Consider the following 12,483-nt stretch of genomic DNA (forward strand, 5'->3'; position numbering starts at 1 on the left):
TTTCATTCGGACTGACTTTGGAAACTACGCGAGCAGTGTCGTGGTCAGTACAAGCAGACACTTGCATGCTTGGAATGAATGGAAAGTCTCCTTTGTGTTCAGTGGTTCTCAACTGGTGCAGCTCCAGGACCCACCCTTTAACACGTTTTACAAGCGAATTCAGGACGCCTGGCTCGACTCGTACATCCAGCTGAGGACTTGAGACTTGACTGTGGATTGTGAGCTTGAGGGAAAGAGACTAAGACTTGATCGACTTCGCCCTCAAGCTCAAAGCGCGACAAACCTCTGTATTTAAAGGCACACTGCGTAACATTTAGGATGATAGCCGACTGTTGCCAGCAATACAAAACATGCTCCTAATGACCATCTAGATACAGAAAAGGAGTAATCAGTAAGCAAAGGATGGAGTTAAATGAGGACCTCGGTATTTAAGGGTCATATTTGACTGCGTTTGGACAACACCTCCATGGAGACGATCTGGAGACGTCCCCGCTCCCAGTAAAGGGTGGTGGTGTGGCCTTCAGCTTTTAAATGATGGTTTTAAGTTTTAGATAGTTAGATGCAATCAGAATAAGAGGGGAGTCCTTTGATTGGACACAACCAGCAATATATGAGAAAGCTCTTTTTAAGACCCGGACTTTTAGACGATACTGATTCGACTCGGACTCAAACTCTAAATTTATATTCATGATTCGGACTTGGACGTTCAGGGCGTGCACTTAGCCTCGGACGTGCAAATTGAAGAGCTGAACTTGGACTAAACTCCTAAAGTCCTAAGCGCAGTTTTGCCTTATTTTAGTATCACAATAATGTAGAGTTCTGTCCTAAGGTGTACCAATAAAAACGATCAAAACTACATATAAACATTGATTTAGGCAGAGTCCTTGACCCATTGAAAACTGTCCCGTGACCCACTAGTTGAGAAACACTGGTGTAAATGATTGGAGAGCATGCAAGTGAATTCTGCACATCACCTTGTTCTGTTCATTAAATTGTTAACATTGTAGTCATCTTCACAACATTTGGCAGTGCTTTTGCAAATCTCCACCCTTGTTTATTGCGAACAGAAAGCAGATTATAAGCGAATTTCAGTGTAAAAAGATAAATGATCAGCGGGGTGTGCCGGAAAGACAGAAAAGCAAATACTGTTTACAGTGAAGTCCTCCTTGAATAGACATTTTCTCACACTCTTTCACCCAGACAACAGTCACCTACACAGCTAGTCAAGTGGACCGCTCAATCCCTTTTCAGACTGCTCAACTTCCTTCCCTTGAGAGCAAAAAAATAATCATAAAAATAATAATAATAAGCTGGTGACGGGCAGCATTCGGGCAGGGTGAGGTGAGTGGTGGAGAGAGAAAAAAGCCGCCTGCGTTTCAGACGAGCTTCATCTGCATAAGGCCATCTCTGAACACTAAAGCGAGTTCCTCTGTATTATTCCTCCATCAGCACAGAAGTGGTCAGGGGTATCCCAGAATGACATCACAGCTTGTCCAGAATGAGACGTTACATCAGCAGCAGCAGCAAAGGAAAGTGTCCAAGTGTAGTTCTAGTCTTTGTAATGTTACCACACCTTGCGTTTCCTCAGTTTTCAGAGGACTGGAGCCTCTTTTGGTTGGTGTGTGCGTGTCCTGACCGCTCTGTGCTCCCGGGCTGGTGCTGTCTGGTTTGGGGTTCACCGTTGGCGCCCCGTTCCACAGAAGTCTGCTTCCTCCCTTCGGGCGCTCTGGCCCCTGGGGACGTCCTCTCTTTTCCTCATTGTTTGTAATAGTCTGTTGCATGGGTTGTTAGACAGTGTTGCGTGGTGTGCCATTGAGTGCCACAGCCTTGGTGCACGGCGAGCCCGCTGCCTGGGGACCTGCCGGCCACTGTGTGGAGACGCCCACCTCGAATACTTCGTGAATGGCCTTCCGGAAACAGTGGAAGTTGTAGTCTATCAAGCCTGAAAACACAGGACATACCAAGCATTGTCTCAAATTCATTATTCCGCACTTCAGTCTGAACTAGGGATGCAGGCTTTCACATTTCAAAAGCTAGTTTGAGTCCTTGGCGGTCAATAAATTGGTAACCATTTAATCTGTGCTCAGAAACGTAATCTTTTGTAAAATAATCATAAAAATAGTAATGACAATTAAAAAAATAATAATAATAAAAGCAAAAAAAATAAAAAAAATATAATAATAATAATAATAATAATAATAATAATAATGAATAAAAGTAAGGCGAGGGTGCACTTTATTGGCCTTTGAAGGGCAATTTGTCCTCAGTATTTGATCCATCCATCAATAAGGAGCAGAAATGTAAAGGCCTGATTTAATATTTAAATTGACTTATTTATATTTATTTGTTTGTCAGGACAATGCATGTTAATGACCATACATGGGACTCATGCATGTAAACACGCCACGCTAGATTCTGGCTATGGGCTGCTTTTAATCTGTCGTCCCCACTTGCACTCTCAAACACACTCTCCCTCAGCCAGGGCTATTGTACATCTTTTTAGAGAACTTGGATACCAGAGTACCCAGAGGAAACCTACGCAGACACAGGGAGAACATGCAAACTCCACACAGAAATAGGGATGGGTACCGAACACCAGTATCAAAACGGACCCGGGGTGTGCCGGTTGACACGCGGTGTAAAACATTCAACACTTGCTTATTCTCTGCTGCCGCTAACCCGCGGTAAAAAGCGAAACGTATCAACTTTGTATTGAACCGACCGACGAGCCACTCGCACTTTGTTTCTTTCACAAATTCTTGAAGAGTTTCGGGTGGAGTCTATTTGTCCACAAACAGCGCACACTGCAGCGTGAGGGTGCACGCTCACACGTGCACATCAGTGCGAGCCGGTGTCGTCTCACTGGACACAATCTGAGCGTCAGAAAACAGGCCTTGGCTCTAGTTCATTATTTTACTGCACTAAGTTTTCATTTGGACTCAGTCCCCAAAGCTACAGCCAAATCTAACAGCCTTGATTTACTAGATTATAATAAAACAGAAAAAAATGGTGAAGTAAGTGAAGTATTTTAACTCCCATATATTAAGTGTATGCACAAATTGGAAATAAATTAGGTCCAAATGTAGAGTAAAAATAAATAAATGTAGGCCAAGGATTAATGCCTATACAGTAGCCTCTATCTAACTTCTTTTATTTTTTATTTTTTTTCAAAGTACCGATAAGAGTACCGTTAAAGTACTAGATTGATAAGGAGTATCGATGCGAGTACCGTAATTTCCGGCCTATAAGCCGCTACTTTTTTTCCTCTTTTCCCCAGTAGTTTTGATTTTGAGCGGTAATTTTGCGCACATACACACCATCATGGAAAAGACGCAGAGAAATGCGTATGCGGTCTGAGCTGGAGATGTGTAACCCGTCTGCGTTGTGGCCACACGTCACATCCCAACACTTCCACATTGAGGTAGGCTACACTGGCCATTTCCGCGTACAAGGCCGCAAATTTAGCTGCCGTGTCTTATACTAAGGCGCACTCCATTGGCTGAAATAGTAGTATCGATAAATCCTTAACGATATCCCGACACAGAAAGTCCCCATCCAGCCAGGGATCGAGCCCGGAAGCTTCTAGCTTTGAAGCACGAGCGCTAACCACTTCGCCACCCTGGTATTTACTCACACACGCTCCACATTTCACTTCCAGAAAGCTCTAATGCTGAGATAAGTGCCATCACCTGTTTGTACAAAGACAACAGTCTGTACCGCGCGTTTGTAAATAACATTTTCTCTGGTTCACTTATCTGGTAGATCAGGGACAAATAGTGTTGAACGTTTATCACTGTGACTTCGAATGGTTCAGTTCAGTCCTCCATTAGCTTTATGTTTAGTGCACACAAGGGCCGTTTTCCTTGTGCTAATGATCAGACAACATCATCCAGTTTCATTCTTGCACTGCACAGGACTGAGTTGGACCCGACAGAGCCTCTGTGATCCTTCTTTGTTTGTTACGGATATGTCTCATCTATTTAGCTGCACACGGAGGTTACCAACTACAAACATTTCCATGAAATAAAGAAAAATAAATTGTAATCTCGTTATATTTCCTGTTACCATCTCCACAAAGTCAGAGGTGGTGATGGGATAGTGATTCCTCTTAGAGAAATAACAGTACACACTTACCTTTCCTCTCGAAGCTCTCCTCTCGCAGGATGCAGACGAGCGCCAGGAACTTGGTGACCTCTTTCAGGTACAGCACAGTGGTGTTGTTCAGCTTGATGATGGCCATGGACTCCTTATCGTAAGCACTGCCACTGCCATCCTCCTTCAGCCTGCGGCAAAAAACATGAGATAACAATTCAGGTGGCATAGAGTCAATCTAAAGAGCGCAGTTTTCACACAATCTTGGTGTTGTTGAAAAATCACAATGGCAACTTTACTTATGTGTAGGCGTTGTGTTGTGCGGCACAGTAACATGAGCTCACACAGGGTACCTCATGAAGAAACAGAAATGCTTTCATACTGGTCCAAAACAATACTACCCTGCAATTGATTTGGTTTGAGATTAGGTCACTGTAGATTTATTCATTTAATGTGTGTAAAAATACTTTAAATGTTAAATAGCAAACCAATTGCAGTCTCAGAAGGCTGTATGTAATAAATACCAAAGATGTCTGCGGTCACTGTGTGCACTGTGTACAGACATTTTACCAATGAGGTGCAAGTATTATAACTTGAAATAGAAAAATCAGGAAACAAGGGCGTCAGAAATACAATGCCTGAGAGGGAACATCTGCTATACTATCCAGAAAGTGTCAAAACATTTCTAAACAACGCAGTAAAATGATTCAAGGAACATGTTTGTAAAACATTGGGCCGCACTCACCCGTATATACAGGACACATCGATGACGACGTCGATCATATCACAGCACAGCTCGTAGGACTGCATGTCGACCGGGGAGCTGTCTGTGGCTATGTAGATTTTACTGACCACGTCAAACAGAAAGGCTTTTTCGATCCCTGAATTCTGAAAAACAGTAACAATATATTATTTTTCCTATATTCAGTGTTCTTATTCAATTTGATTCTTAGGTAAGAGTCTATGAGTGGCCAACAAGTCAGCCTACTTCAGGGAGCCTATTGTCCTGAAAAAGGCTGCTTTTCCTGCTTTCTTACGCGATAAATCAACACCAAGCACACAATGTTTTAAAGATTTTTTAAATAATTAGCATGTTTTTCTTTCTTAAAAATGGATCTTCATGAGTGGTATTTACTGAGTAGTATATAAGTTTTAGTAATTGATGCTCTGTATAGAATAGAATGAGGAGTTGAAAATGATTAGCTTGTTTTGCTTGTAAAACCCATGTAGGAACTGCGGAATGCTCTTGTCACTGAGTCACGTCAGACACACAGTCACACAAATCACACGCTCGATGACGGGCCGTAAAAGCATTTCTTCCTTACAGAAATGAAGATGTTGAGGAGGTTTTCCAGCGTGGGGAGCTGCGGGATCAGCTTCTGCACCACTTTGCTGAAGGCCTCGAAGATGGAGTGGTCGTAAATGCTCGTCAAGTAAAAGCTGAAAAAAAAAAATGAAAAAAAATGAACAGGAACTAAATCAGCAGTTGTCGCACTTCCTTTAAACTCAGTGGAGCAGGTGCACGGTCACAAGACCACACGAAGCTGCTAAAAACCGCAACAAAGTTAAAACAACTTCGCTAAGTGATGTCTAATCTCATTTGTTCTGAGTCTTCAAAACAACAATCAATTATGCTCATGTCAGACCAGAGTAGGATATTGTACTGTAATGATCCAAAAACACAAACAACATGAATCAAGCCTAAGGGTCATTAGCTAACAGCTGCAATGGCGTGGAGTCTTGTATATTATAAAGAAAAGGAAAAAACAGGCCACATCGTTAAAGAGCGCAACAATGTGAAGGGGTTATTCTCATTAGAAGACTGGAGAGGAATCTAGCAATATTGTGTGAAGGATTCCCGCAATGAGGCCATCTACTGTATGACCGCTCCAATATACGGGGGAGCCAAGACAGATTAGGCAAGTAAAGTTACACGCAAACTAGGCCGATGCAATCTCGACCATGCTATCATCACATGCACTCTGCGGCTCATGTTGCGCAACATTGGTGCCATAAATGACGGCCGAATGACACTAATGTGCAATTTCAGCTAAAGCACGTCCTGGGTGTATAAGACTGAAAAATGAACTGAAAATGTGGGGTAGGTGCTCATAAGCTTTCTTGCTTCAGCCTACTGCTTTTGAGCATCTATAACGATATGAAGTTTAATGTTTATTTAGAAAAGCAAACTGCTCAAATAAACTCAATTAAAAAATATTCTCAGTGAGGTCAAAGTATGGATTTGTGTTAGATTTGAGCACTATGAATCCTGACATTGCCATCTTGGATTATATTTGTCCCATCAAGGAAGAAAAATAATCAATTGATGGAATAACCTGGTCATTCAGTATATTCAGGTAGTCAGCTGACCTCTTTCTTTTGGTGCGTAATGTTGCTGAACCTACTTATGAACAACGGCAGCATCCAGAGATCATACAAATCCCTTACTTTTGGTCAGGCAGTGTGCATTTTAAGACGATATTGAGACAAAATACACACCGCACATACATATACATATTGAGTATCAAGAATCAAGAAAAGAAAGATCCCTAAACACTAAATATTTACCTGAGATGTAGCTTTTCTAAACTGGCGTCGGCCAGGTCGTCGTTAGCCCGCTGGTGAATGTCCCTCTGCGTCTCGATCTTGTGGTCGTCAGAAAGCCCGTCTACTTTGTGGATGAAGACCTCGAAGTTGATCTCGGGGTTGACGCGGTAGGCCCGGGAAACCGTGAGATGGAGCCGAGTCAGCGCTTCCACGTAATCGTCCTGCAACAGAGAGGTTTGATGCCTTTTTATTGAAGTACACAATCAAAAGTGGCTTCAAAATGAGCTTTTGGGCACTTTAGCATTGTTTTACACGTGAAATGTATCTGTGAACATGGGGTACCCTAAACTGGCAGAAGGGAGGTTTTTTGCCATCCCACATGTCGACATTTTAGACAATAGCTAACAACATGCTAACAAATCAACGGCACCGCAATGCAAGTGGTTCGGTTTCAAGAACAGCTCAGAACAGGTTCAGTGAAGTTTTATGAGCAGAGAAGAAGAGACGATTAAAGTAACAATATCATCCAAACCTGTGAATGAAGCAAAATTACTATTTCAAGACTTTTTAATTTATTTTCTTGACAAGGGAATAATGTTATAACATCGCTATAAGTAAAAAAAAGATAAAAGATATGTCCTCTTTAAACTGACACTGACAACGATCCGATAATGGCTGCATAAAACAGTCCATTAGCTACTGAGGGTAATAAGAGAGTACATTACTGGGATACCACGTGCATTGATCACTTAGTCGTTTATATTATTATATTATTAGACCTGTTCTATCCGTTGGACTTCAGCATCAGGTCTTTTAACACGGCAGCGCAGACGAGAAATCTTAATGAAAAGCAAACTACCAAAACTAACAATGTAAATAAACAGTGGTCAATGTGGAAATGCTGTATGATGAGAAACAGCCTTGAAAGTATAAAAAAGGTGTTAAGAACAAAGGCCTTCCATCCTTTATCCCCCAGTGATTGATTTATAATTACATTGGAGCTTTGAATTGTTAAAAATAAGAAACTACACATTGAAAGCCGAGCGTCACTGGGCCTGGGATCTGTTCAAGTGACAAAACAAAGTCACAAGTGGCCCTGAGCAAACAAGAGCTGCACACTGTCATCACTTTTAAAGAGGCTACAAGGAAATGTGCAGAGTACGGTGTAAGGAAGCGAGAATTCACTTACAGAGCACAAGTAAATGTTTTAATGTAAGTGGGTTAAGAAATAATCCATTTAAAGTATAGTCCGATATATAAACTCACCGTGAGTCTATAATAATGATGATGATATATGTCCAAGATATACTTGCATGTGCTTAAGGACCAACAGTATGTGGAAATATTCGGCATTCGGCTCCTCACCTGAGCATCGATGACAAATATCAAGGCCCCAGTTCCTCTGAAGATCATCTCGTAGTCAAACGTGGGGTCGAAGAAGTCCACCTGGCCGGGGAAGTCCCAGATTTGGAAATTTACAAAGGAGCTGCTGGAGATGTCGTCTTTGTAAATCTTGTTCGTGCTCTCCAGGAACAGCGTCTCATTGGGCGACATCTTGTGGAAAACGACCTGAAAAGACATCACAGGAGCGACATTTTTTTTTAGAAAGCACTTATGATGGCGGCACGTGAAAGATGTGAAGTTACAAATATAAAGGTAATGGCTGGTGCCTGGCAAGATTTTAGCCAAAATAAATAACACTAAATAAACACCAAGAGTGGATAAGCAAGTTATGAGAAAGAACAACTGTGCAAATGTTGTTAAACCTTCTCACCAGATGAAAAAAAGAAACAGTTAATTAAACAGTTAAACATTTAATGGACAATGTACAAGAAGCTCATGGAGACAGAGAAATGTTTAACCTTATATTGCTCTTTAAAGGTGCGTTACATAACTTTTTATGCTGAAAACAAGTTGTGCGTATTTGTCCTGGTCATTACCCAGTGGCTGTATGAGTGGTCAGCATGGCACCTTTACTTCTGATCACGTTGGTCTATACCAGGGATCTCCAACCAGTGGCTCGGGAGCTACCTGTAGCTCTCCAGCCCTTTCTACATTTCTTTACGCGCTTTATTTGTCATTTTAGAAGCATTTTGTATTTGTCCTGAATATTTTTAAACTGAATCTGCAAACCAATTAGGTAATTTCTTTCATTTTATTGAAATATATTGTCTGAATATACAAACTCTCCAAGGTGAACTCCTTTCCAAGGTGCATTATAGAACTTTATATCTGAAAAAAACAAACACCTTTTTATCAGTGCGAATTTTAGCTTTTAGTGACCTAGTGGTTAGCATTGATGCTCCAGGATCAATTGGTTTTAGAATTCTGATTTTTTTTTCACTGCTGACGGGCCCTTTCACCAGAAAACAAAACAATGGATCCTGGAGCGTTGTTGAGACCACCGTGATTGAAGGTGTGACCCAAACAGCCATTGGGTTACAAAAAGGTCAACTACGCACAACTAGAAAGTTACTTCGTTTCCATAAAAAAAGTTAAATAATGCACCTTTAAGTCACATAATTATACTAGTTCAAAGCTTAAGTAGCTCTCCGTAAAAGTAACTCACCGGGTGCAAAAGGTTGGAGACTCCTGGCCTAAACATTGCTCCAGGATCAATCGTTTTGTAGGTTTTCTGGTGAGAGGCTCCGTCAGCAGTGAAAACCCTCCAAACAACTGATCCTGGAGCGTCCTAGAGTCCACTGTGATGGAAAGTAAAGGCGCCATGCGGACCACTCACACGGCCACTGGCCCCAGGCGCACGATACAAATACAAACAATAATCAACTGTTTTTCTCGCATAAAAAGTGGCACAATGCACCTTTAAGGCTGTCGAATAACAACAAAACATAATTCAAATATCTGCACGAATGAATTATTCGGCTGTAAAGGTGTTATGAATGTTTAGGTCACAAGCCAAGTGTGGATTTGTGGCATTTCTATTCTGGTATTTACAGCTGCTCAGTGGTCTGCTGCTGGTCAGTGAGAGCAGAACTCTGGGAAAAGCCAAATCACATGTTAATTTATGTTCATGAGGGAGGCTTACAGTGACTAATAGCACTTGGCAGGTGGATTGGCTTAACCCATACTTTACAGAATTCATTAAATCTCAAGGAATGCTGTTATTATAGTCAGCACCTGATCTATCCTGTGAATGTATTCCTGTGAAACACTGAAATATGTCATGCTAATGCGCCACACACACATGCTTAATGCACTAGCAGCTCGATAACAGGTTCAGGACTGGTTTAAACTAGCGTCACGTGAGCACAGTTCAATAAAAGGAAATAAAAGCTAGCTGGATGAAGCCAGGACACTGATTTCAGACCAGAGCTGTGACTTGCAGACAGAAAGGTGTGGTCGCTGTCATGTGAGCGAGTGTATCAGACCTGCCCCTGAGCCTTCGGGATAGGTGGGGCTGGATAAAGATTGGGGCATGTTTGACTGGAGGATGCTAACCAAACAATCACGTGCTGAATACCCACTCTTCTCACACAGATGCACTTTAGCGTCTCCATCCACCTGGTTAATCATTCACAGTCTGCTAATAGTAGAAGCTAACAAGCAACATTAGCAAAGGTTATGATTCCCTCTGCTGCTACTTATTTGAGTCTTCTTAGCATTCGTGTAGATCTTATAACATGCTAAAGTGGCTGCTAGCGGTGTCTGCATGACTTGGGTGCGTTTTACGTAACTATTACGGGGTGGTCGTACCTTCTGAATGGAGGACTTCCCGCTCCTCCTCAGACCCATGAGGAGGATGCGTGGCTTGCTGTCGGACGGGGAAGGGTTGTCCTCGATGTCGGCCTCCTCTTCTCCCCCGTAGCCGAAATCTTTGGGGAACGAGTCCGCCACCCCGTAGCTGTCAGCCAGCTGCTCCACCTCGTACTGGATCGACATTTTGACCCTACGACCGAACCGCGGCTGCTGCCTACTACCCCCAGTTCCCCCCCGTCGCAGTTCAGGGCTCCACACACTCCTGCCTGTATAATGCGGGATAGGCGTGCGCCCCTTCGACTTAAGAAATGAAGATATGCTAAGTCAATATTGTCCGGTTACTTGGCCATGATCACCGCACATTTTCTAAGGATTTCCTCTCCCCCAGGAAAAAAAAGCTCTTCTTGCCCACCCACTCATGCTGATTGGCTGATGAGATTACAAACCGAAAGCTGATTGGTCAAAGGGAGCTGCCACTCAACTGAGGCTGGTCGCTGTCACCTGACTAGTACACAGACTTGTTTTGCGACCTATGACACGATTATAACAATTACGCTGTTGTTGGTCATTTTATTTTCATATTATTTTGTCACAGTTGTAAGTGGATCACGCCGTGCCAATTGTTGCGTATGTGGGCTAAAATGTTCAGTTTAAAATTTTAATACATTTAGCGAATCTAGAACTCTGGCGTTATACGGAACTGCCACTAGAGGGCGACATAAGCTCTATTACAATTAATTATGGCTTTGAATGACGTTTGGTATAATGGTTTGGATATGCATATTTGTATTTATATAAATACAAATACAAATATTCAATCAAAACGAAATTATAGGAATTATAGTTGTTCGTCGGTTGTTTTACAGCGTACAAGATTAATAAAATGTCAAAATGTAATTTGAAATGTAAATGTTGTTTCTACGGAGCTCCTCAAAGCAGTCATAGGAATGACCTGTCTCGTGAGGAGAGCGAAACGAAACTCGGCACCTCTGCTGTGGTAACTAACTGAAAATAAAGTCACATTTGAAGATACTGGCAAGTACTAATATGGCTTCATATCACAGAGTAAGTGTCATCTGTTTAATGTACAGCCTGTTTCATTACATGGATGTAAGGTTTAAACTGTAAGTAAACTTGTACTAACCTAGCTTAGCCGCATGGGCGGTTATTTCAGCCGTTTATTAAAGTTACTTAACGTGTAACTGCCACATGAAAGTGGTTTCTTTCAAACGCCCAAATATGCGAAGGCAGTCTCATTTACAAACAAGAGGTCGTTTTTATTCACTTGTCTTTATTGATTTCCCTTAAACAGACACCAAACTCCAAAAGGGAGACATTCCGCAGATACTTGGAGAAAGGCAGTGTGATTGAAAGTCTCACCAGTGGTAAATTGTTACTGATTCTCTTTCCATTATTGTTTTCCTGCTAAACAGTAACTCCACTTTACCAATATTAAAATAGCTACTCAAATCGGCCTGTGTTATTAACCAACGTATGTTTCCTTTGGTTTGTAGTTCTGGTAGTTCTTTATGACCTACAGGAAAAGCCGAGCAATCCTTTGGAGTATCCTTCCATACATGGCATGATTAAATCAACAGGGTCATGAACACAACATGCTCATACAAAGCACACAGGGGTGTGTGTCCTTATGAAGGTGATCCAGATTCATCAAGCAGCACCTGGGCGCTGCTGGCCACATCTCCACTGACTCTGAGGCTCTGCAGCAGGAAGTGACGGAGCTGAGACAGAAATGTGCTGCGCTCACTGAGGAGAACAAGGAGCTGAAAGAAAAGGTAATGCTCTGCACCTGTCCCAAGTTACTCAAGTCACTGTTTTAAATGAAATCCTTCATTTTCTCCTTTACAGCTGCTCCAATTTGAACCCCAGTCAGAGAATGATGTGTGAACTTAGGAAATGAGCATTTTTTAATCATACTTAATATTTAGTTGAGTTTATTATACTCTAACTTATTCTTTGCATTGCTGTGTAAGTTATTTTGCATTTGTACTGTCCACATACTTGAACCTGTGCACTATACAATAATTTTGGCACTTTGTTACCAGTTTAAAAAACAAACTTACTTCAGTTTGACTAATAATCTGAATTTATCACAAAATGACTATGTGA

General features: G+C 41.8%; 2 protein-coding genes across 2 annotated transcripts; one reads left to right on the forward strand and one right to left on the reverse strand.

The window, feature by feature from the left end:
- Positions 1 to 551: 551 nt before the first annotated feature.
- rragca (Ras-related GTP binding Ca) lies at positions 552 to 10,730 on the reverse strand. Its single transcript, XM_079561949.1, has 7 exons — positions 10,354 to 10,730; positions 8,005 to 8,208; positions 6,661 to 6,860; positions 5,418 to 5,532; positions 4,838 to 4,980; positions 4,135 to 4,283; positions 552 to 1,942 (listed from the first exon to the last, which is right to left on the reverse strand). The coding sequence occupies exons 1-7, from the start codon at positions 10,537 to 10,539 to the stop codon at positions 1,788 to 1,790; spliced, it is 1,152 nt and encodes a 383-aa protein (XP_079418075.1). The 5' UTR covers positions 10,540 to 10,730; the 3' UTR covers positions 552 to 1,787.
- A 580-nt stretch (positions 10,731 to 11,310) lies between these two features.
- Positions 11,311 to 12,410, forward strand: LOC306967184 (c-Myc-binding protein-like). Its single transcript, XM_079562102.1, has 5 exons — positions 11,311 to 11,421; positions 11,669 to 11,741; positions 11,871 to 11,919; positions 12,020 to 12,149; positions 12,223 to 12,410. The coding sequence occupies exons 1-5, from the start codon at positions 11,404 to 11,406 to the stop codon at positions 12,259 to 12,261; spliced, it is 309 nt and encodes a 102-aa protein (XP_079418228.1). The 5' UTR covers positions 11,311 to 11,403; the 3' UTR covers positions 12,262 to 12,410.
- The last annotated feature ends 73 nt before the right edge of the window (positions 12,411 to 12,483 follow it).

The sequence above is a fragment of the Gobius niger genome (assembly GCF_951799975.1).
Source record: "Gobius niger genome assembly, chromosome: 8".
In the NCBI taxonomy this organism is placed as follows: domain Eukaryota; kingdom Metazoa; phylum Chordata; class Actinopteri; order Gobiiformes; family Gobiidae; genus Gobius; species Gobius niger.

Excerpts from the sequence above, each read along its gene's own strand:
- rragca (XM_079561949.1), bottom strand. The coding sequence starts at position 10,539 with ATGTCGATCCAGTACGAGGTGGAGCAGCTGGCTGACAGCTACGGGGTG. Across the intron at positions 5,533-6,660 it reads TTAGAAAAGCTACATCTCAG|CTTTTACTTGACGAGCATTT; the intron begins GTAAATATTTAG and ends TTTTTTTTTCAG. Across the intron at positions 4,284-4,837 it reads GATGTGTCCTGTATATACGG|GCTGAAGGAGGATGGCAGTG; the intron begins GTGAGTGCGGCC and ends TTTTTGCCGCAG.
- LOC306967184 (XM_079562102.1), top strand. Across the intron at positions 11,742-11,870 it reads GATTGAAAGTCTCACCAGTG|TTCTGGTAGTTCTTTATGAC; the intron begins GTAAATTGTTAC and ends TTTGGTTTGTAG. Across the intron at positions 11,920-12,019 it reads AAGCCGAGCAATCCTTTGGA|ATTCATCAAGCAGCACCTGG; the intron begins GTATCCTTCCAT and ends AAGGTGATCCAG.